General features: G+C 42.1%; 1 protein-coding gene across 8 annotated transcripts in view; it reads left to right on the forward strand.

Annotated features, from left to right (window-relative positions):
* Positions 1–23,146, forward strand: part of GRM7 (glutamate metabotropic receptor 7) — a 430,791-nt gene that overhangs the window by 252,190 nt on the left and 155,455 nt on the right. For all 8 annotated transcript variants that reach the window (XR_004537403.1, XR_004537404.1, XR_004537405.1 and 5 more), the window contains one exon: positions 22,322–22,462. Coding sequence is in view for 3 of the 8 variants with exons in the window: in XM_033926677.1 (XP_033782568.1) it covers positions 22,322–22,462 (141 nt within the window). In the remaining 5 variants the exon portion in view is untranslated. The remainder of the gene's footprint in view (positions 1–22,321; positions 22,463–23,146) is intronic.

Here is a 23,146-nt window from a genome sequence, read left to right on the forward strand (position 1 = left end):
CTTGAATAGAAATCAATCCAAATATAAACTGAGGTAACCTTTTTTTCTCCCAAAAAAGGGGAAAAAAGGTTAGCGAGTATAAACCAGGGTTTATGTTCAGGTATAGGTATAGGTATTGGTTGTCCAGTGGTGACACAGGACAAGAGCAATCCCTCCTTATCCTGTCCCAGCTGGCTCTGCTACCCCTGCCTCCTCCACAACCCATTGCAAGCCTCCCCCAAGCCTGTGGTCCAGTGGTGAGCTGGGACAGGAGTGACCCGTCCTGCTCTGAAACCCTCCACCCCCTCCCTGACTCATTGCAGACCTCCCTCAGGCTTGCTTTGAGCCCTGGTGGTCCAGCCAACTCCATCCCACCCCACCTCCTACACCTGAACAGACCTACTCTGCATGCCCTGGTTGTCCTGCAGTGAACTGGGGCAGGAGCAATCCTCCTACACTCCTGGTCCATGCAGATGCTAAAGGAAATGGCTGCTGTGAGTTCTCATGGCAACTTTGTGAGCCCACGGGAACTCATGGCAGACATTTCCTTTCGTGGCTCTGCACAGGGCAGGAGCATAGGAGGGTTGCTTCTGTCCCGTCTCACTGCTGGGCCACCAAGACTCAAGGCAGACTTGTGGCAGGGCTGAAATGGGTACGGAAGGAGGGTGAGGGGGTGCACAACTGGATGAATTGAATATGAACCGAGACCCCTATTTATGGCCCCCAAACCTTGGTTTATATTTGAGTATATGTGGTACAACAAATTATTAATTGGTTTATGGTTATACTGTGAGTATGTGACTTGTTTTTCACTAGTTGGCCTGGATTATGGAACGATCAATATTTTTCTTGCTTTTGTCATTCTGATGATTTTCAAAATAATAAACCTATCATTGGGATTTAGTGTCATGTTCTTCATTAATCATTTCTTTAGCACTACCAGGTAGATGAAGTAACTGTATAGACACTGTTATTAATTGTTTTTAATGTAAGGTCTATGTGTCAACTTGTACTCTTTATTTTTTGCTATATTATGTCAGTTTATTAATTGCTGTTCTTTGCACTTTGTATGCTTTAATCTATAATCTGCTTTTTACAATTCGTAAGACATAAACAGCTGAATATAGACTCTAATAGACAGTCTCTGCTCCTTGAAGCATATGGACGGCCATTTTCGATAGAACGTATAAGTCCGACTTTGGACATTTCCCCCAAGATGTCCAAAGTCGGAGATGGACAAATGGCCTTTTTGAAAGTGGCAAAATCACTAGACATCCAAATTTTATCTTTTTTTTTTTTTTGAACATCACCTAATTAGACATTTTGGCAGCCAGGCCATCCAGCCTTAATACATCCAACTTTGTTCACCATTTTCAAGTACAAAACTTGCTAATCTAGATCATTTGGATGTGGGAGGGGCCAGCATACCCAACAGAGCAGTGGGACACCTTAGAAGGCACTGCTGTGAACTACACATAAAGAGTGCCAAAAGTGCATCTTACCATAACTCCCTTCTAATGTATGGTGAGCCCTCCAAAACTCCCCCAAAACCTACTATACCCACCTATATAGCAGTAGAGCTTTGGTGTGTTTTGTTGGGCTCACATTTTCCACCTTAAATTTAGTGGTTACAGTGTCTTATGGGCCTGGGTCCTCCTCTCTATAGCTCACTAGCCACCCCCCCCCCAGGCTACTTAAGACACCTGTGTGATGCTCTACTAGGCTTTCCCATACCATGTGCTGCTGTTCTACAGACAGATATGACCTAAACAAACTGGAGGAGTGGGCAAATAAATGGCAGATGAACTTCAATGTAGGGAAATGTAAAGTCATGCATATAGGGAGAAAGAACCCGATGTTCAGCTACCAAATGGGGGGATTAGTATTAGAGGGAAGTAACCTTGAAAGAGATTTGGGTGTACTGGTGGATTCAACAATGAAGTCAACGGCACAATGTGCAGCAACCGCGAAGAAGGCAAACAGAATGTTGGGTATTATTAAGAAGGGTATTACGACCAGAACAAAAGAAGTCATCTAAAATTACAGAAAAAATTGTTCATACCCAATTATCCGATTATTTTGATCAAACACATGCCCTCCATCCGTATCAGACAGGCTTTCGCACATCACATTCTACCGAACTATCTTTACTAGGCCTCATATCTACTATACATTACTTTCACGACCACTTAAAATCGGTCTTACTAATTTCTCTCGACTTATCCGCGGCATTCGATACCATCGACCATTCTTTATTACTATCTAGACTGACAGATTGTAACATCACAGGTCACGCTCTCAACTGGTTCATATCTTATTTTCATCAACGCAACTCCAAAGTTCATATAAAAAATCAAACCTCTTCTTCAGTAATCCAAAATTTCGGAGTCCCTCAGGGCTCCATCTTATCTCCACTACTATTCAATATCTTTCTATCCCCTCTTCTGTCTCTTGCACAATCACTAGGTTTCTCTATTTTCGCCTACGCTGACGATATCCAGTTGCTTTACCCGATTAACACTTCAAACCCTTCAGATATTACTGATCTGAATACTAAACTGGTTATCTTAAGCGATTGGCTCTTCTCTAACAAACTATCACTCAATGCTGACAAATCTTGCGGTCTTCTCCTTCCCATTAAAAAATCCGAAGTAATACCAGGAACAATATACATCAAATCCATACCATTGCGTATGGAAACTAAAATAAAATTATTAGGCGTCATCCTAGATAGCGAACTCACATTTCACGATCACATCAGTTCTGTTGTAAAAACTTGTTTCTTCAAACTACGTATCATTCGTTCCCTCAGATCTATTATAACTACTGACTCGATTAACACTTTAATTCATTCCCTAGTTATTTCACACTTAGATTATTGTAATTCTCTTCTAAATGGACTCCCCCAAAAAGAACTTCGTCGGCTGCAACTTATTCAAAACACTGCTATCAAACTCATTTATAGAATCGGTAAATACGAACACGTCACTCCTCTTCTTAAAGAGGCCCATTGGCTCCCAGTCACTCATCGGATAACTTATAAAATCATATTGCTTACTTTCAAAATTAAACATTCCCACCTGCCTCTATTTCTAGATAAACTAATAATCCCCCAAAGTTCTTCTCGTTCCTTAAGATCATCAGATCAAAAACTTCTTTACATTCCATCTCTAAAAGAATCCTTTTACTCAAGGAATACTAATTTCGCTATAATTGCCCCCACATTGTGGAACTCTCTCCCCCAATTTCTTCGGGATGAAACCCAACTACTAAAATTTAAGACTAATCTTAAAACCTTTCTATTTAAAGATGCCTATGCCAAATCTTAATCCTTTTGTCCACTTGTTTATCCTTTTTTTATATCTAATCTTTATCTTCAGCGCATTTCGCTCATATCATGCACCCCCGCCCTCTATGTTATATCCCTTCCCTCTATCTCATTTCTGCTAAGATTATGTAACTTTTTCCCTACCTCCCCATTTACCCTCACTGTCAGGTCCGTTTGTATGTTTTATATGTTGTTATCTTTCCCACTAATCTTCCTAAATCTCCATTAAATATGTCATTTCTTCCTATTTAAATTTTATTGTTAACCGGCCAGATATTTGTTTTATGGTCGGGATATAAAAAACCAATAAACTTGAAACTTGAAACTTGCCGTTGTACCGGGCAATGGTGCGCCCACACCTGGAGTACTGTGTTCAGTATTGGTCACCGTACCTTAAGAAGGATATGGCAATACTTGAGAGGGTCCAGAGGAGAGCGACACGAATGATTAAGAGCATGGAAAACCTTTCATACACTGAAAGATTGGAGAGGCTGGGGCTCTTCTCCCTGGAAAAGCGGAGACTCAGAGGAGACATGATAGAGACCTACAAAATCATGAAGGGCATAGAGAAAGTAGAGAGGGATAGATTCTTCAAACTTTCAAAACATATAAGAACAAGAGGGCATTCGGAAAAATTGGAAGGGGATAGATTCAAAACAAATGCTAGGAAGTTTTTCTTTACCCAGGGTGTGGTGGACACCTGGAATGCACTTCCAGAGGACGTAATAGGACAGAGTACGGTACTGGATTTCAAGAAAGGATTGGACGATTTCCTGCTGGAAAAAGGGATAGAGGGGTATAGATAGGGAGCTACTGCGCAGGTCCTGGACCTGTTGGGCCGCCGCGTGAGCGGACTGCTGGGCACGATGGACCTCGGGTCTGACCCAGTGGAGGCATTGCTTATGTTCTTATGTTTCATTCAGATGTTTCAAGGGGGGGTCAGTGACCACTGGGAAGATGTGTGTGGGTTATAACTTAATCCCTCCAGTGGTCAGCTGGTCAGTTTGGGTACCTTTTTGACTTTAGATGCTTTGAAAACAGGTCTAGCTCACAACGTCTAAGTTCCATGCAGGACGTCTTGGGAAAGGTTCAATGATTCCTGCAAGCCTATCCCAAAGCTGCCCAACACACCTCCAACACGCAACCTTTTTGCTTTTGGATGCACAGCGGCTGGGACACCTTGCAAGATGTCCAGAAGATGGTTTTGAAAATCGGCACTTGGATGTTTTGGCTAGAAAAACATTCCACCTGTTTCCTGTCTTTCATCCTGGCTGCAACTGACTTGCAGAAATATTAATTCTCAAGGACACCCTGCCAATAATGCTTTGTGCTCTCAAACCAAGGTCGAGTCTTAGCTCCACAATATTTGTTACTAACCGCCCTTTTATGAAGCTGCGTTAGATGTTTTATTGCAGGCCGCGGCGGCAAAAGCTCCAGCGCTCTTAGAAATTCTATGCGCATCAGAGCTTTTACCGCCATGGCCTCCAATACAAAAAACCCTAACGCAGCTTCATAAAAGGGGGGAGGGGGTTAAATTTGTAAAATAAAATTGCTTTTAGATTGGATAAGTTACAAAATATAGCATATGCTTCATTCTGGGAAGGAGACAATCAGAGAGCACCATCTTGCGCTTGGAACTCCATAGAAATGTCTCGTTTCTATGGAGTCATGTTTCTAGAGTCATGTTTCTAGAGTCATGACATCAGCACACATTGTGAGATCCTAACAAATCCCACCAGAAGTCATGCCATTTCGATAATGTTTCAGAATAAATGCAAATTAGACTGTCGTTAGTGGCCCATAGATCTAAAAATATCTGTTAATGGGGAATTTTTTTAACTACGGTTAGCTGGAATCCAATTAATTTTAGGAAAGGTAAAGTTTTAATAGTGCTCATTTAGTGTACATGAGTTTAAATTATTCATCTAATCCTTCCCAAATAATAGAATCTAATTAGTTCCCATGTCAGAATCTGTCAGAAAATGTAACAAGATTATAAAGTTCCCTGGGAATGAGTTCTCTTATCATCACAGCAAGAGAAACTGGAGCTTTGGAAACCCCTTTAGGAGAGGTTCCTGCTAGAGTGAAGGAGAATGAACGGACACATGACGATACTGCGGTAAATCCCTGCTGTTGTATCTTCTCGGATGAAGCTGGTCACATGTCTAAGGTTTTACTCATCCGTGCTATTAACATATCAAATGTTCAGCAGATTATATTTCTGTCATGTCAAGAAAATGAAACTGTTTGATTTATAACTCCAGCTATATTTTAATCTTGAATATCTAGGTATTTTAATGCAAAAAGAAAATTTAGGTGCTGGAACTGTTCTTCTCAACTCAAGAGAAGAAAAGAAGCAGATGCATTTATATTTAAAGAACTTATCACGCAAACTATTTACACTTCTAGGTGGGATAAAAAATTACACACATTTGTATTATTAATGGCTCATGGCTCTTATTCTCTGGCATAATTACATGGAAAATATTCTTTGGATTCTTGTTTAGGAATGTATTGCTTAAGTGATAATAGCATTTGGGAGGAGTTTGTCCGTCTGACTGTATGGAGTAAGCAAGAACTGGAAGGCATGACCTGAAAGTCCAGGAAGAGGAGAGTGGAGAAGCCATGAAAAAAGGAGCAAGTGCCAATTCTGACCCAACAGGAAGTAGATCTGAACTGTAGCCATGGTGAAGAAAGGAAATGGTGCTGAAGGCATCCCAATACCTGCTGGTACACAAGAAGATCTGAGCTGTGGATCACAGCAAGGAAAAGATCAGCAGAGAACAGGAAGACGTGCGGAGGGACAAGGAAAGGGTGCAATGCAAGGAGAAGAGTAAAGAGTCAGGAGAAAGGACGGAGAGTGGAGAAGAGGAACGATGACAGGGAGGAGAGCGGGATAGCATAAGAGGGGTGAGAGTAATAGGAATAGGGAGTGAATGCAGGATAGCAGGTAAGAAGAGTTCAAAGGGGAGGAAAGCTTGCAATGTCCCCCTCCCCACAAGTACACTCTCTCACTCCCTGACATCCTACATCCCCACTGATAATATCTAAACTCTTTCCACAGAGTAAATATACCACAGCCCCCACAAAGACATGCCTGAGTCTGAAGAAAGGGGGAGGTAAATGTTTCCTATGCACCGAATATCAGTTTCGGCTGCCCCTACACCTTCTAGTTCTTTGCCCCAATTTCTTGCATGGAGAGAAGAACCTCTGCACATAAAGATCCTGATGGCTCAGTCCAGCGCTGGAAGCTGTAAAATCTTTTAGAGTGAAAACCAGAAACGTCAGCTTCAATACATTTCAAATGCAAATATGTTTGATAGTATGGCTGATAATAGAGACCTATTAGTTTCATTTTAATTGCATGATAATTATGTTACACTACCTAGCTCTTAATTATACTGTATTCTTAGATTTAACAAAACTTCACATTTACAAAGCGATAGATGCAACCTTGTTTTCATATTATCATCTTCTGCTTGGCAAAGTGAGAAGTGACTGCTCATATCAAAAAGAGTTCCCCGATGCTTTTAAGTATGCTAAACGTAGGGCTTTTCTGAAAAAAAGAATGCCACAAACGGATGGTGCTTTTCATCCATTGGAAAAGCTCTGGAATCGTAACCCAAAGAGAAATGTGGAGAACGATCCTCTGGGATGTCCCCAAAAGCTGGATGCAAGGAAGCCGGTAACAATTGTAGTAACAGTAAAAGAGAAAACCACCAGAACGGCATTGATTATAGAGATATCAGTCCCAAATGATTACTATGAATTGTGTGAAGAATGAGGGACTACGTTTATGGCTATGAACATTGATGTTTAATTGCTGCATGTTTTTATATTGTGATTATAGAAACATGATGGCAGATAAAGGCCAAATGGCCCATCCAGTCTGCCCATCTACAATATCCACTATCTCCGGCGGCGAACAGAATGCTAGGAATGATAAAGAAGGGGATCACGAACCGATCAGAAAAGGTTATCATGCCGCTGTACCGGGACATGGTACGCCTTCACCTGGAATAATGCGTTCAGCACTGGTTGCCGTACCTGAAGAAGGACACGGTACTACTCAAAAGGGTCCAGAGAAGAGCAACTAAGATGGTTAAGGGGCTGGAGGAGCTGCCGTACAGTGAAAGATTAAAGAAACTGGGCCTCTTCTCCCTCGAACAGAGGAGATTGAGAGGGGACATGATCAAAACATTCAAGGTACTGAAGGGGATAGACTTAGTAGATAAGGACAGGTTGTTCACCCTCTCCAAGGAAGGGAGAACGAGAAGGCATTCTCTAAAGTTGAAAGGGGATAGACTCTGTACAAACGTAAGGAAGTTCTTCTTCACCCAGAGAGTAGTAGAAAGCTGGAACGCTCTTCCAGAGGCTGTTATAGGGGAAAACACCCTCTAAGGATTCAAGACAAAGTTAGACAAGTTACTGCTGAACAAGAACGTGCGCTGGTAGGGCTAGTCTCAGTTAGGGTGCTGGTCTTAGACCAGAGGGCCGCTGCGTGAGCGGACTGCTGGACATGATGGACCACTGGTCTGACTCAGCAGTGGCAATTCTTATGTTCTTATGTACTCTATGCCAATCCATAGGCTTTACACCCTATGTAAATGATATCCAGCTCCTGCACCAAATAGATTCAGGAAATCCTAACCTAATTCAAGAAATAAATGAGAAAATGGAGAAAATCAACCTGTGGATGAGGGCAAATATTCTGGCGTTTAAACATAGCAAAATCCAAAACCATGTTATTTACTTGGAAGGAAAGAATATCTCTACCGGCACAAATTCAAATCAATAACATACCCCTAGAAATGGAGCATAACATCAAAATTCTCAGCATCATACTAGATCCAGAATTATCATACTGCGATCAAATAAGTTCGGTGGTAAAAAGCTGTTTTTATAAGCTTCGAATGATTAGATCATAGAAACATAGAACATGATGGAAGAAAAGGACCACGGCCCATCTAGTCTGCCCACACTAATGGCCCACCCGCGAACTACCTCCTTGAAGAGATCCCACATGCCAATCCCATCTTTTCTTAAAATCTGGCACGCTGCTTGCCTCAATTACCTGTTGTGGAAGATTATTCCAGCAATCAACCACCCTTTCGGTGAAGAAATATTTTCTGGTGTCGCCATGAAATTTCCCACCCCTGATTTTCAACGGATGCCCTCTTGTTGCCGTGGGTCCTTTAAGGAAAAAGAGATCCTCTTCCACCTTGATACGGCCTGTGACATATTTGAACGTCTCGATCATGTCTCCCCTCTCTCTGCGTTCCTCGAGTGAATACAGCTGCAACTTACCCAGTTGTTCCTCATACGGGAGATCCTTGAGTCCTGAGACCATCCTGGTGGCTATTTGCTGAACCGACTCAGCTCTCCGCACATCTTTTTGATAATGCGGCCTCCAAAATTGTACACAGTATTCCAGATGGGGTCTCACCATGGATCTGTACAACGGCATTATGACCTCGGGCTTACGGCTGACGAAACTTCTACAGATACAGCCCATGATTTGTCTAGCCCTGGATGAAGCTTTCTCCACTTGATTGGCAATCTTCATGTCTTCGCTAATGATCACCCCCAAGTCACGTTCTGCTACAGTCCTTGCTAGGATCTCACCATTTAGGGTGTAAGTCCTGCATGGATTTTTGCTGCCGAGGTGCATGACCTTGCATTTTTTGGCATTGAAACTTAGTTGCCAAGTCTTTGACCAATGCTCCAGCAGGAGTAGGTCCTGCGTCATACTGTCGGGCATTGAGCTTTTGTCGGGCACTGTGCTTTCATCTGTTGTGCGGTTGCCTACTATGTTGCATAGTTTGGTGTCATCGGCGAATAATGTAATTTTACCTCGAAGCCCCTCATCAAGTCTCTTACGAAGATGTTAAATAGGATCGGGCCCAAGACCGAGCCCTGCGGCACTCTGCTGATCACCTCTGTCGTATCTGAGAGGGTACCATTTACCACTACCCTCTAAAGTCTACCTCTAAGCCAGTCCCTAACCCATGCAGTTAATTCAAAGGTTCTAGAACCAGCCGCATTAAATACCCTAGTCCACTCTCTCGTCATCTCTAGACTAGACTACTGTAACTCACTATATAAAAATGTCACACAGATCTAACTAAGACGCTTACACTAATTTAAAAAAATTTGATTAAGCGACGCCCGGTCTACAAAACGCCCACTGGCTACCAATATCTCATCGGATTACATATAAAATAATTTTGCTCTGTTTTGAAATACGACAATCAAACTTACCAGCATTCCTAGATAAACTCTTAATTCTGTATACACCATTGAGAACCTTACGATTTGCAGACCACAATCTACTTGTAATTCCCTCCTTAAAAATCATTAATACTCGAAGAAACAAAATATTCACAATTTACTCTACCCCTTCATCTCAGAAGAAGAAAAGCTTGATCGCTTTAAGAGCAGCTTAAAGTCTTTTTTATTTAAAGATGCTTTTCACACTTAAGTGTCAAAAATATGATACTTCTTTTTAAAGAATTATACAGCTCAGGAGACATTTGAAATTCCCCCTGTCAACCCTTTATGTGATTTCCTAGTCTGTTTTCTTTTCTATAACTATCGTAGTTTAACCCCTTTCCTTGTTGTAGCATGTTGGTCCCTGTACGGTTTGTTATGTGTTTTTATCTTATCATAATGTTGATGTTTATTTAAGATTTTATCTACTGCTCCTGCATTTTACTGACCTAAGCGGTTTACAATGTATCAAACTAAAATGAAATTAGGTACAGTACTTGAGAAAAACGACCCTATCTGTCCCGAAGGCTCACAATCTAGCTAAAGTACCTGATTAAAATAAAAATATGTAATACATTTCTAAGATCAAAAATCAAAGAAATAGAAATAATGAAAGATAAAAAATAAAATAAAACAACTTTAAGAGATAGAAAAGTCTCTGAGGCGGCTCGATAGTAAGTTCAGTCTGCAGAGCCAGGTTAACCGGCTGCCACCAAAGTAGCAGGACTAGGAACCACACCAATAAAGACCACCATGACACCAGTCACTAGACAGGCAAAGCCAGATGCTGCTGACAGCAGACCCCTGAAGTGAAGTCCAGTTTCCCTTCGACGTGTCCAACAATGCAGCTGCAGGAGTGCAAGTCTGCTGAGGAGAGGGGGAGAGAGAATAGGCCACAGGAGATCCTCTGACGCCGGCATCAATCCACCACTGGTGACCACGTAGGGACTGAGCTGCATCGCGCCGATGGCTTGCCCCTTCTGCTGCTGGACAAGAGCCCGGACAGGGAAAGCTGTGTTGAACCAGCTGATAGAATCCCCAGGAAGAGCAGCAGTTGGGAGAGATGAAAGAAAACACAGTTCCCTCTATGCTGCTATGTAATAATATACCCTGTTTTAAAATGTACATCGTTTAGAAGTATTCTAAGCAATAAGGACATACAACTTACTTGGGTCTGACTGCATAGTTGGCAGCATGTAAACTGGCATAACTGGGAGGTTCTGAAGGTCTTTTCTGCTGTCATCTACAATGTCACTGTGGCTGTGTACATTTTCTGCAGTGGATGTGCAAAAACTACATCCACCCATTACTCTGTAATTACACTGTATAGGGAGTTTGCTCGACTAATTACAGTTTTTATGTTTACACTGTAATTCTGTTGATAAACTGCAGTGGATATGCATTCTATAAAATACTAATTATCAGTTAACTGTTGGAAGATGTGCTAAAGCGGTATTTCACAACGTGTCTGCTATGTAATAGGTAAGTCCTGGATAATAGAATAGCGCTGAATTGTATTATTTCTGAAACCGGTTCTTGAATAGTAAACACAGGCCAGCTGCACTTAATTTCCTTATACATACAAAATGAGTTTCTAGCATTCAATTCCTATATACAGTTGAACCAAAGTTTTACACATGCAAAATTTGTGTTGCTTGTACCACTGCTTTGTATAGTTTGGGGTTCTGAAGCCTCTTCTTGAATACTTTCTCACATGAGATGGATTTGCATGCAAATATATCTCAAACATATTCAGTTAGGATATCAGGAAAACCAAATCCCTGGTCATCTACTACTATGAATTATTTCTATAGCGCTACCAGACGCACGCAGCGCTGTTCAGAGTCACAAAGAAGACAGTCCCTGCTCAAAAGAGCTTACAGTCTAAACAGACAAACAGGATGTCACGGATACAGTTAAGAGGAATGGTTAATCAGCGGGCCTGGTTGAAGGGCAGAGGAGGAGGGTTAAAGATTGAAAGCTATTTCAAAAAGATGGGTTTTCAGTCTGCTTTTAAACAAGGGAAGGGAAGGGGCTTGACAGACAAACTCGGGTAATTTATTCAAGGCACAGGGGGCAGCTAGATGAAAAGAACAAAGTCTGGAATTGGCAGTAGAGGAGAAGGGTAACGCTAAGCGTGACTTATCTGAGAAACGGAGTTCTCTGGGAGGTGTTTAAGGAGAGAGAAGCGAAGAGAGATATTGAGGGGCAGCAATAAGATCTTGAACTGTATGTGATGGTAGATAGGGAGCCAGAGGGGTGTCATGAGCATAGCAAGGTTGGTAGAAGATGAGTCGTGCACACAGTTTTGCACAGATTGCAAGGGGGAGAGGCGACTGTTAGGAGTAGATTGCAGTAATCCAAGTGTGGGGTCACAAGAGCTTGGACAAGGGTCCGAGTAGTGTGCTCAGAGAGGAAGGGGCAATTTTTGGTGATATTGAAGAGATAGAAGTGACAGGTCTTAGCAGCTTGTTGGATATACATAGTCACAGGGTCTTGGATTTATAGCAGTTACCAACATGTAATATCCATCAAAGCTGGAGAGAGGTCTTCTGAAGCACTGTACATTTCTCTCCCCAGGTTTTGCTGACCTTATGGTAAAATAAATTCCAGCAAGGTGTCTACTGCAATTGAAAGTATGGGAAGAAGAAACAAAAGAACTTACTAGCCATAAGCCACCCAGGTTGGAAAGGCGTCAACCATTCACTTACACTCTAGGGCCAAGGATGGAAGGGGCATTATCATTGCCTGTAAATTTTGCACTAACAGGTCATGGATCCAGTGCTGCAAGAGAGAAACCAGGAAAACGAATGGAAAAGCTAAAAGGACTAACCACAAATATGTGAACTCCTGAAAATAAAATGGAGACAGTGTGATGCTATTTTTATGCCTCAAACCCTGCATTGAAATCTATAGGGAATGCAAAGAAACTGGAAGAAAAACTGCAAAAGGTGACTGATGTAAATTTAGTATCTCTGATTGGATAAAGTAAGGAAACCAAGTATCTGAGTGTAGAACAGCTGAAACATGGGGCAGAAAGAAAAAGAGACAGAAAAATGCTGTAGAAGATATGTACTCGAACAATCAAATAGCTCCAGAAGAAAGATTCGAGAGCAATCGAGAATCAACAGAAAAATGTTACTGGAAGAGCTAAAGAAGGCCAGAAGAGAGATTCCAGAGCAGTCTCAGAGCCCTAAATGAAAGGTATTGGACAAGAAGAAAGGGTCAAGACCCGGCTACCACTAGGGGGTGGAATATTTTCAGTCGCTAAGGACAGGTATGTTCCCTGGAGTCCTGCAGAACTTGCCTGTCCCTCACAATTGAAAAATGTGACAGTAAAACAGCACCCTCTATTGGTGAGACTGTGGGTGGAGGACTCCTGCTCAGCTTAGAGGGAACAGTAAGAGCAGCCAACAGACAATCCTAAAAAGGTTACTTTCACATCCGATTGTCCTCTGTCCAATGAGTTGTTCTGACATCATAATCGGCTGTTCATTAGATCCTTAGTTTATTTCTGAAATGAAGAGGATATGAAATAGATTAACAGTAGGTAGAAAGCAAGTTGGTTGGTAATTTAGTCAACGGAGCTCCAACTTGCTCCCACTTCATTGCTGACATCATCAGTAAAGGCAGGTCCTCTAAACCCCTTTAGAAGTCCACTGGAGTGGATGGAGGGAATACTATTCTTCATGGGATGGAACGTATGGATTTTGGGAGAATTCTGGTTGATTGTAACATAGTAGGTAAAGGGGGTTTAGAGGACCTGTCTTTACTGACGATGTCAGCAATGAGGCGGGAGCAAGCTGGAGCTCCGTTGACTAAATTACCAACCAACTTACTTTCTACCTACTGTTAATCTATTTCATATCCTCTTCATTTCAGAAATAAACTAAGGATCTAATGAACAGCCGATTATGATGTCAGAACGACTCATTGGACAGAGGACAATCGGTTGTGAAAGTGACCTTTTTAGGATTGTCTGGACAGGCTTCTGTCATAATGGGAGAATATTTTCCATGTCCCAGCTGCCCAACAGATGTATGTATGTGTATATATATATATATATATATATATATCTGAACTTATTCTCAGATGGGAACTGCAGGAAAGTGTTCATGCTGTATGCTGCACACATTCATATTTAATAACCCTTCTGCAGGAAAAATGAGCTGAATGGATTTTACAATTTATGTATAAAATAATAATTTCATGAAATCATAAGGACATAAGATAAATAACCCACTTACTTTCACACCTGCCGTGCCAGGGAACAAGTAAAGAGATTTACTGGACCTCTTCATTTCCTGAAAGTAGCAGGGGGGGGGGGGGCGGTGGATAGACGGCAGGCAGCACCGCCAGTTCACGTTATGGAATGAGGATACAAGACCATTTTGAAGCACATGGTCTATGTATTACACTCACTCAGGTGTCATAAAAGTGTGGAAGAAAAGCTAAACTCATTACACCACTCTTTAATTTTACTGGTTTTATTAGTTTTTCCAGATTAGCAACTTTTTAAAAGAAAGTCATCAGTGTTTCATTATTTGGCTTGTGTGTTACACTAATACTCTACAAAGCAGGTTTTCTCCCATGAATATGCATGCATTGCCTCCATTGTATACAAATAAATCTCATGCATATTCATAGGGGAAATTCTGAAAACCTGAGATTGCCCACTGCTGCTATAAAGTAAGCACTTATCAGGCATCTATCTAACACACTGTTATAGAAAGACCCCCTATGCCAATTAATTAATCAGTGAGTAATTAACAATCAGTTACTGGCATTAACAAGCACTGATTTGATCTTATGCGCATATCTGACTAGGTGTTCTCCTATGCGCTGCCTGCCCACAGAACTCAAAAGCGGTGTGGAAACGGGAGGGGCATGGGCAGTTAGTCCTTGTGCCCCCAGTTGGGCGAGGCAATGCATGCTAAGCGCTTGGTGCAGATTTCTCCCACTGCCTCCTCCATGGCTGTTTCCTCGGGGTTCAGAAGAGACTTGCGATGAATCAGATTTCCAGACTGCTTTGCTGTAACCCTGACTTGTCATTCTTGCTTTCCCTAGTAAATAATGTAGTAGATAGGCAGCGGAACGCTTTTTGGTTGGGGGGGGGCAAAAGCTCCACCCTAGACCCTGCCCCAGACCCGCCAAAGCTCCACCTCAGACCCCACCCCCATAATAATAATATTAATTATAAATGCCATTTATAAAGTTATTATTTCTTCAATTCATTTTTCATAGACACAAAATATAATCCTATTAACAATACATAATGGTAAGCACACTTTTTCCCCTCCCCATCCCTGCATAGCATTTCTTCCTCTCTCCTCCACCCCCACCTCTCTCACTATGCACCATCTTGCTCTCATTCCCTCCCTTGCTGCAAAGGGAGTGGGGAAAGAGAGAGAGGGATCCAGGGTGCATCTCTTCCACCCCCTCTTCTGCCACGTCTGACATTTCTCCTTCTCATTTCTCTCTCCCTCACTCCTCTCCCACCACAATGTCCAACAAGTCTCTCCCTCCCTATGCCAAACAATTCTCCTCTTTCTTCTTTTCCCCATGTGCACCATCTCTTTCCCTCTCACTCACACTCAATTCTACCTTTCTATTCCCTCCCCCACCTCAGCATCTCTCTCCTCCCTCCTTCCATCCTTCCATTCTATGTCCCAAGTTCACGCTCCATTCCATGTCTCAATGCACCCCTCTTCCTTCCTTCTATGTTTCAATACACCCCTCTCCCTCACCCCCCCCTCGTGTCCCAACACGCCACTCTCCCTCCGTCATGTGACCCCCACACACCTTCCTTCTGCCTTCTACCTGTGTTCTGGCCAGCTCTAAAACATCCAAGTAGGCCTCCTTCTCCTCCTTTCCAGCCACACTTCTTTCTTCACAAAGCCACAAGCAGCAGAGTATGGTAAGAGGTCCTGGTGTGCTGGCTGCATGGCCTGCTGCCAAAAGGTGTGCTTAAAGGGAACATTGCTTTATTCCTTTTCACTTTTTATCTAATTAGCTTTCTATCTCCTTCTCTTATAGAAACATAATGGCAGATAAAGGCCAAATGGCCAATCCAGTCTGCCCATCCACAGCATCCACTATCTCCTTCTTTCCTTATTGGCTAAGGCTCTTAACATTTGCATCTCCTCTTTCTATAGGCTAAGGTTCTTTCCACCTGCATTGTGAGGTCATAGAGCTTTATGGTTAGAGAAACATGATGGCAGATAAAGGCCAAATGGCCCATCCAGTCTGCCCATCCGCAGTAAGAGATCCCACATGCCTATCCCAGGCTTTCTTGAATTCAGCACAGTCTCTGTCAACACCACCTCTATCAGGAGACTGTTCCATGCATCTACCACCCTTTCTGTAAAAAAATATTTCCTTAGATTACTCCTGAGCCTATCACCTCTTAACTTCACCCTGTGCCCACTCATTCCAGAGCTTACCCTAGTTTTCACATTTCTCATCCTCTTATTCCCTTTTATCTGCTTCCCATTACCAGATTTCTACACTCGTATACTCATTATTCTGCTGACTCATCTCTTTGACCATTTCTAGCATCTCCCCTCCTTGTCACTTACTCCACCCTTGTAACCCAGCATTTCCTTCCTCTTTCTTTTCTCTCTCCCCAGAAGTCCAACATGTTTCTGCCCATCCACTTCCTCCTCCCAAGTCTGACATTTCTCCTCCCTCCCCCTTCTGAACCCCAGTTCATGTCCTCTCCGCTATTCCCTGTCCATCTCTCCTCTCCCTGAGTCATCCATGTCTCCCTCCCCCTTCTGCCCCTTTCCCTGAATCTCTTTCCTTTTCCCCATTTTGCCCTCTCTATTTTGCCGTTTCTACCAAATCCATCTCTCCCTCTCCCCATTTTGCTCCCTCCACATCCATCTCTCCCTTTCTCCCCCCTCTGCTGTCTCTCCCTCTCTCCCTTTATACCATCTCTCCCTGAACCCCCCCCGCCTTCCTCCATGTCCATCTCTCCCTCTCTTGCTCCTTTTGTGCTCTTCCAAATCCATCTTTCATTCTCCCCATTATACCCCCTTTGCCACCTTTCTGTGTCCTCCTCTGCCGTGCTCTCTGCCGTCCCCAAGTCCATCTCTCCCTGTCCCTCACAAATCTGACATATTTCCCTCCCCTTACCCCATTGCTGAATCTCACATCTCTCCCTCCTTTCCTCATTTGATTCCAACATCTCTCCCTACCCCACTTCCTCCCCCAAGTCCTATACTGCTCCCTCTCTGCCTTCTACCCCTCTCCCGAATCTGAAATGTCTCAAGAGGGGCCTTATTTCTATGCAGCACTCCGATGGAAGCAGCATCTTGCTGCTGGCCAACGTACCTGCTGGTTATCTCTCTCTGCTGCGTCCGTTCTCTGACACCTATTCCTTCTCATCACCCCACCCCCCACCCCCACCAATGCTGCATCTACCTTAAATTTTTTGTAAAAACACAGCGCCGCCCTGCAGTCTTCTCTGCACCATGGGCTACCCCAGCGGAAGCAGGAAGTTGGCAGAGAGGGTGGGCCATGGTGGAGAGAAGACGCCAGGGCCGATGGCAGGGTGGCACTGTGTTTTTATACATGAAATTTAAGGTAGACGTGGTGGTGGTGGGTGTTTGGAAGGCGTAGATGTTGACAACCAGCAGGTACGCTGTTCCCATGCCTGTCTAGGGTCACCAATGTAGCCTCGGAAGAGGTATTTGTAGCTGGCAATTTTGGGGGAGGCCATGGATCCTGTGGCCTCCCCCGTTCTGATGCCTATGATATGGTATAGCATTTTTTTCTCCATTTACCCATGAAACCTTTTCCAAAGTGGCTTCTTCTTACAGTAAATTTAAAATCAGGGAATGTTTTTTCCTTGCCAAATAATAGTGGTAATCTCTAGCCTATTTTCTTTCTGTGAATTGACCATTTTTTCTTCTTTAGTGAGAAATAATTTCCAAGCCTAAGAACTAACCCTCTCTGCTTCTCTCTGCTCTGCATAATGAATGCACGAAGAAGCCCATCTCTTCAGACACTAGATAGCCAAGGAGAGACTGCTGCAGGCTTTGGACTCGTAATTAACAGACAGAATGTGGCTCTTAGTGGAGATGATTAAAGCAGGGTCTGATCAAACCAGCAATTTCCTGTTATTTGCTGGGTATTTCTAGGCCAAATTATCAGAATGAAAAAAGTGATGAGAGGGAGCGTTTTACTGCATGCGAGGCTGAAGTTTGTGCCTTGGCTGGTACACCAAGAACCTCCAGAGTGTCTTTGAGCTGGATGAGTCACCTGACTTTTAGTAGGCAGTAACCCTGAATTTTCAGAACCCAACAAATAGGTTCTCTATCCGACACCTACTAAAAATTGGTTAATTGGTGACAATAATTGAAAGCTCTATTAAAAAAATTAATAGAACCTTGAATTAGGCGTTTGCACTGAGGCTCCCAGCAGTACCTGCCCGAAAGTTGGCCAAGTTTGGGCATATATTGACTTTGCTGGTATTTTAGGCCAAGAAAACCGTGGCCTATACCAGTGTCTAACGAACGGCGCAGTAGGTGCAGTTTTCCTTGACACCTACCGAATTAGCGCCGTTTATAGAATCAGGTCCATACCATGTCTATGAATTTTTATTAAGGCATGTATTCATTTATTTAAAGCTTTTAGCACGAGTGACTAACAGCAGCTTAGCACAGTTGGAAAACATGCAGAAAATACTCTACTCAGTGTACATTCAGCAATATTTTCCACCCCAACACAAACCCAGGAAGAAAGACAGGATGAAACAAAGAAAAATTCATTCAACTTCCAATGTTCATAGATAGAGCATAAGCTGTGATAAAGTCCTGACTCTAAATTTTGAAAAGATCGAAATTTACAGCCGGAATTAACTTTGAGATTAATTGAGGAAAGGAATCAGGAAGTCCACTGTAAAAAGAGCAGCTGCTGTATCAGTGGCGAGTCCAAGACTTTGGAATTCAATGAAAGGGACATTAAGAGTTTGCACAGATGTCAAATCTTTTAAGAAACTGCTAAAGACCTCTCTGTTTGTGAGATTCTTCTTTCCTTGATCAATTAGATACTGGGAGCATCCCTATATTATTTGAAGATAAGCTGATGATTTTTATTGCATAATGCATTAATTCAAAATGTAATGTTTGATACTTTTCTATGTACGCATAGTTGATAAGTGGGATATAATTTTTTTTAATAATAAATAAATAAAAAGTGGCCTTAGCGAGCTCTTACGTGGATCTTTCCCGTGCATTGAGGCCATTTGTAGTGCAGTCAGAAAAGGGCCAATTTCTGTTTTCCAAATTAAGGGCCAGGCACTAAATGTTGCCGTTGGTGCGTGGCCATTAACAAAAATGGACATGCGAGTCCTTGGCATCACTTATTTTGTAGGCAGTGAGGGCTCATATGTTAATCAGCACACAATAATGCAAAGTCATGCACGTGGGCAGCCAAAATCCATGCAAGACTTACACCCTTAATGGCGAGATCCTAACAAGAACTGAAGCAGAACGAGACTTAGGGGTGATTGTCAGTGAGAACATGAAGACTGCCAATCAAGTGGAGCAAGCTTCATCCAAGGCAAGGCAAATCATAGGTTGCATATGCAGAAGTTTCAGCAGCCTTAAGCCTGAAGTCATTATGCCATTGTATAGATCCATGGTGAGGCCCCACCTGGAATACTGTGTGCAATTCTGGAGGCCGCATTACTGTAAGGATGTGCTGAGACTGGAGTCGGTCCAGAGAATGGCCACCCGGATGGTCTTGGGACTCAAGGATCTCCCGTACGAGGAACGGCTGGATAAGTTGCAGATGTACTCACTCAAGGAACGCAGAGAGAAGGGTGACATGATCGAGACATTCAAGTATCTCATGGGCCGCATCGAGGTGGAAGAAGATATCTTCTTTTTCAAGGGTCCCGCGGCAACAAAGGGGCATTCGTGGAAAATCAGGGGCGGGAAACTGCACGGGGACACCAGAAAATTCTTTTTCACTGAAAGGGTGGTTGATCACTGAAATAGTCTTCCACTTCAGGTTATTGAGGCCAGCAGCGTGCCTGATTTTAAGGCCAAATGGGATAGACACGTGGGATCTATTCACAAAGAAAGGTAGGGGAGGGTCATTGGGGTGGGCAGACTAGATGGGCCGTGGCCCTTATCTGCCGGCTATTTCTATGTTTCTATGACTAAATCAGGGGTGTCCAACCTTTTGGCTTCCCTGGGCTGTATTGGCTGAAAAAAAATGTTTCTTGGGCCGCACAAATGCTTCAGGAAGAGAGAGGAGGGAGCCGGCAAGACGGTAAACACCCGGGGACAGCAGAGGAAAACACTGCATTGCCTTTGACCGGGGCCGCACAAAATACCTCACGGGGCCGCAGGTTGGATACCCCTGCGCTAAATGATTAGCACAGAGACACCCACTCTCCACCCTCGGGCATGCCCCCACTGCGAAAATATGAATAGTTTTTTAACACATGGTTTGTGCACACAGATGCAAGATTCACTGCAGCCTCGTAATAAAAGGAACCCCAAAGTGAAGTAATATTGCCATTCATTTCTTTAGGATTTCCTACTGGTTGAACTTGTGGAGCTGTCCAAGGTTGGATTTAGGTTATGCTAAGATCTCCTGTGTTAAGGGAATCCTGTGGACTTGGTATCAAAGAAGTCTCCCGGATGGTTATTGAGTACCTGAATAAATGAATGTAAAACGTTCTGAGCTCCCTTGGCAGAACGGGTATAGAAAATGGAATAAATAAGCAGTAAGGACTAAATTCTATAAATGGTACTCGATCTGGGACCAATTTTGGGCACAAGGATTTATACCGACTGAAACCTAGTATATATCCTTGTGGCTAAATTAGGCGCAGATCTGTCTGATTCTGTAACACTGCATACAAATTCTTAGGAATGTTCCGTGGCCACGCCCATTCTGGATCCATGCATAAAATTTACGTACACGTTTCTAGAGAATACCAACTACAAAGATGTGTGCAAAAATCGATTGTCAGTGCCCAATTATTGACAAGAATTGTCTCGTTCCATTAAATTCCACATGGAGTACGTTTTCTCCTATTTACTGTAATTTGTAACGGTACCAGTCTCCTCGGCATGGACAACCCTATGCTAAATAAAGGAGATGTTCTAAGAATACGATAGTGCATGAAAGACATTGACTGAAGGCACAGGAGTTGACTCTTCAGTTTAGAACGTTTAACATATACTGGGTGGCTGAGGAGAAGCTTTCAATCTATCAGCCAATATAATTCCATTCCTTTCTTGCTAGAATTAGTTGGACTTTGAAGGCACCAACATTTCTATCTGCCCTTATTACTTGTCCTCAGGAGTCATTCTTCTCTTTTCCTAAGATGAATCTGCTGTATTGATGCAATCTGAGTTTAACTCTTTCATGTATTCTAGAGTAAGGGGTCTCTTTCTTATTACTGTTAGTTCCGCTGCGTTACGGGAAAGAATCTTAATCTCACACATCATGAATCTTTTCTATCATGCAATGTTCCATCCTGTTATTCACTCCGACCCATTTCACACAAACACCAGTGACACCAGCCATACAGCAGACCCCTAAAAGTGGTTTTGCAGAATTTTGTCGCATAGGTGTCTTAAGGTGTAATAGGTCATGAAGTCTGAATCATTCGACTGTCCATGTTTTTGTTTTTAATTCTTTATTCATTTTTTCATCTTTCAACAAGTGTACAATATACATATCCAAGTTTATCCAAGTTTATTAAGTATGTTTGATTTATCGCCAATTCAAAATTCAAGGCGATGTACAAATTAATAAAAAATTTTTGGTAACACACTTACAATTATTAAATAAAAACAGACGATTATCTAAAGTACAAATATAACATTACACTTAAAGGGTATTTCAACAAATTAAAATGAAACAAAAGGAAAATTATTTAATGGTTACAATCAGTATTAAAATCATTAGTTCAATTTTAAAATATTTAATTCATGGGAAAAACAATAGGGAGGGAGACAAAGACAATTGACCTTTTAAATTAAAAATGCGAAAAGAAAATTAGTCATTAAAGGCATCTATATATAGAAAACTTTTAAGCTCAGACTTAAATTTTGCTAAGTTTTTTTTCCTGTCTTAGGTACAGTGGAAGATTGTTCCAAGATTGAGGGCCTGTTATGGAAAAAATTGTGTTACGCCTTGTGTTAATAACTTTTAGTGAAGGAATTACTAGTAGTTGCTGGTCTTGAGATCTAAGAGATCTAGAGGTAGTATAAGGTATTAAAAGTCTAAATATAAAGGCTGGAGTTTTATGTTCTAAGGCTTTAAAGATGAGTAAACATTGTTTAAATATTATTCGATGCGCTACTGGTAGCCAGTGGGCTTTCTTAAGTAGGGGTGAGACATGATCAAATTTTTTGGCTTTATAAATTAATTTAACAGCGGCGTTCTGGACTATTTGTAGTCGCTTAAGTTCTTTCTGTGGTAAGCCTATAAGTAATGCATTACAGTAATCTAGTTTGGAGACTACAAGAGAATGAATTAAGATATTCAATGATTTTGTACATAAAAATTTTGATATCGACAATTATCAAATCACTTGAAAATCTTATCATCAATGTCTTTATATAAATAATAATCCCCCTTCCCCCCCTGATATTAATTTTCCAAATAACTCTTCAATACCCTCCCACCCCCCTTCTACTATAAAATGGTGTTGTTTTATTTAGACAGAGAGGATGTTCCTGCTGTGACTGAGTGGTCTGTTATCCTTTCCAGGTTTTGATACTTATTTTACATCTCGCACACTGGAGAACAACCGGAGGAACGTGTGGTTTGCTGAGTATTGGGAGGAAAACTTCAACTGCAAGTTAACAATCACAGGTTCCAAAAAGGAAGAGACAGACCGGAAATGCACAGGTAACAGGCCTTGCTACAGGGAGCTGTCCTAAAACTGTAACAGAGGCAGAAGGCAGATATAGGAGCTAATAGTGGCAAACAGTTAGCTTCTTACATCTGGCTCAGAGAGCCTCTGAAAAAGCTGTTACACTCTCTATGTGGAGAAGAGACAGCTGAGAGATAAGATAGAGGTTTATAAAATCGGGAGTGGAACAGATAAATAGGGAAATGCTATTTACCCTTTCAAACAGTATTAAGACAAGGGGCACCATGAAATTTGTAGGTAGGTACTGAGAAAGTATTTTATCCAAGCAATAGAAAATTGAGCTGGATTTAAAAAAAGGTTGCATAGTAACAATGCATCCATCATTAGAAAATATCATACACTTACCATACAATCAAGGAAAAGATTAGATCATTGTAATAAAAACTAACTGTTATAGGAAGCTAATACTGTATCAATATCTCCATTTCCAATCACTTCCACGTCAGCATTTGAAACACTGATATAATCCCTAAATAATACTAAGCACAAGAGGCGTAATTCCCAAGAATTAAAATAACCATCTCGGAAGGTTCTCGTATAGCCACAAGATGATATGCTTAATTTTCTGCCCTTCTGGATTTCATACGATTCAGGAATCTATTGAGAGTCATGGCTAAAGTTGGCCAACCAAATATGCTCAACAATCCATTAGCTGAATT

Source organism: Geotrypetes seraphini, chromosome 17 (assembly GCF_902459505.1).
Source record: "Geotrypetes seraphini chromosome 17, aGeoSer1.1, whole genome shotgun sequence".
NCBI classification, from domain to species: domain Eukaryota; kingdom Metazoa; phylum Chordata; class Amphibia; order Gymnophiona; family Dermophiidae; genus Geotrypetes; species Geotrypetes seraphini.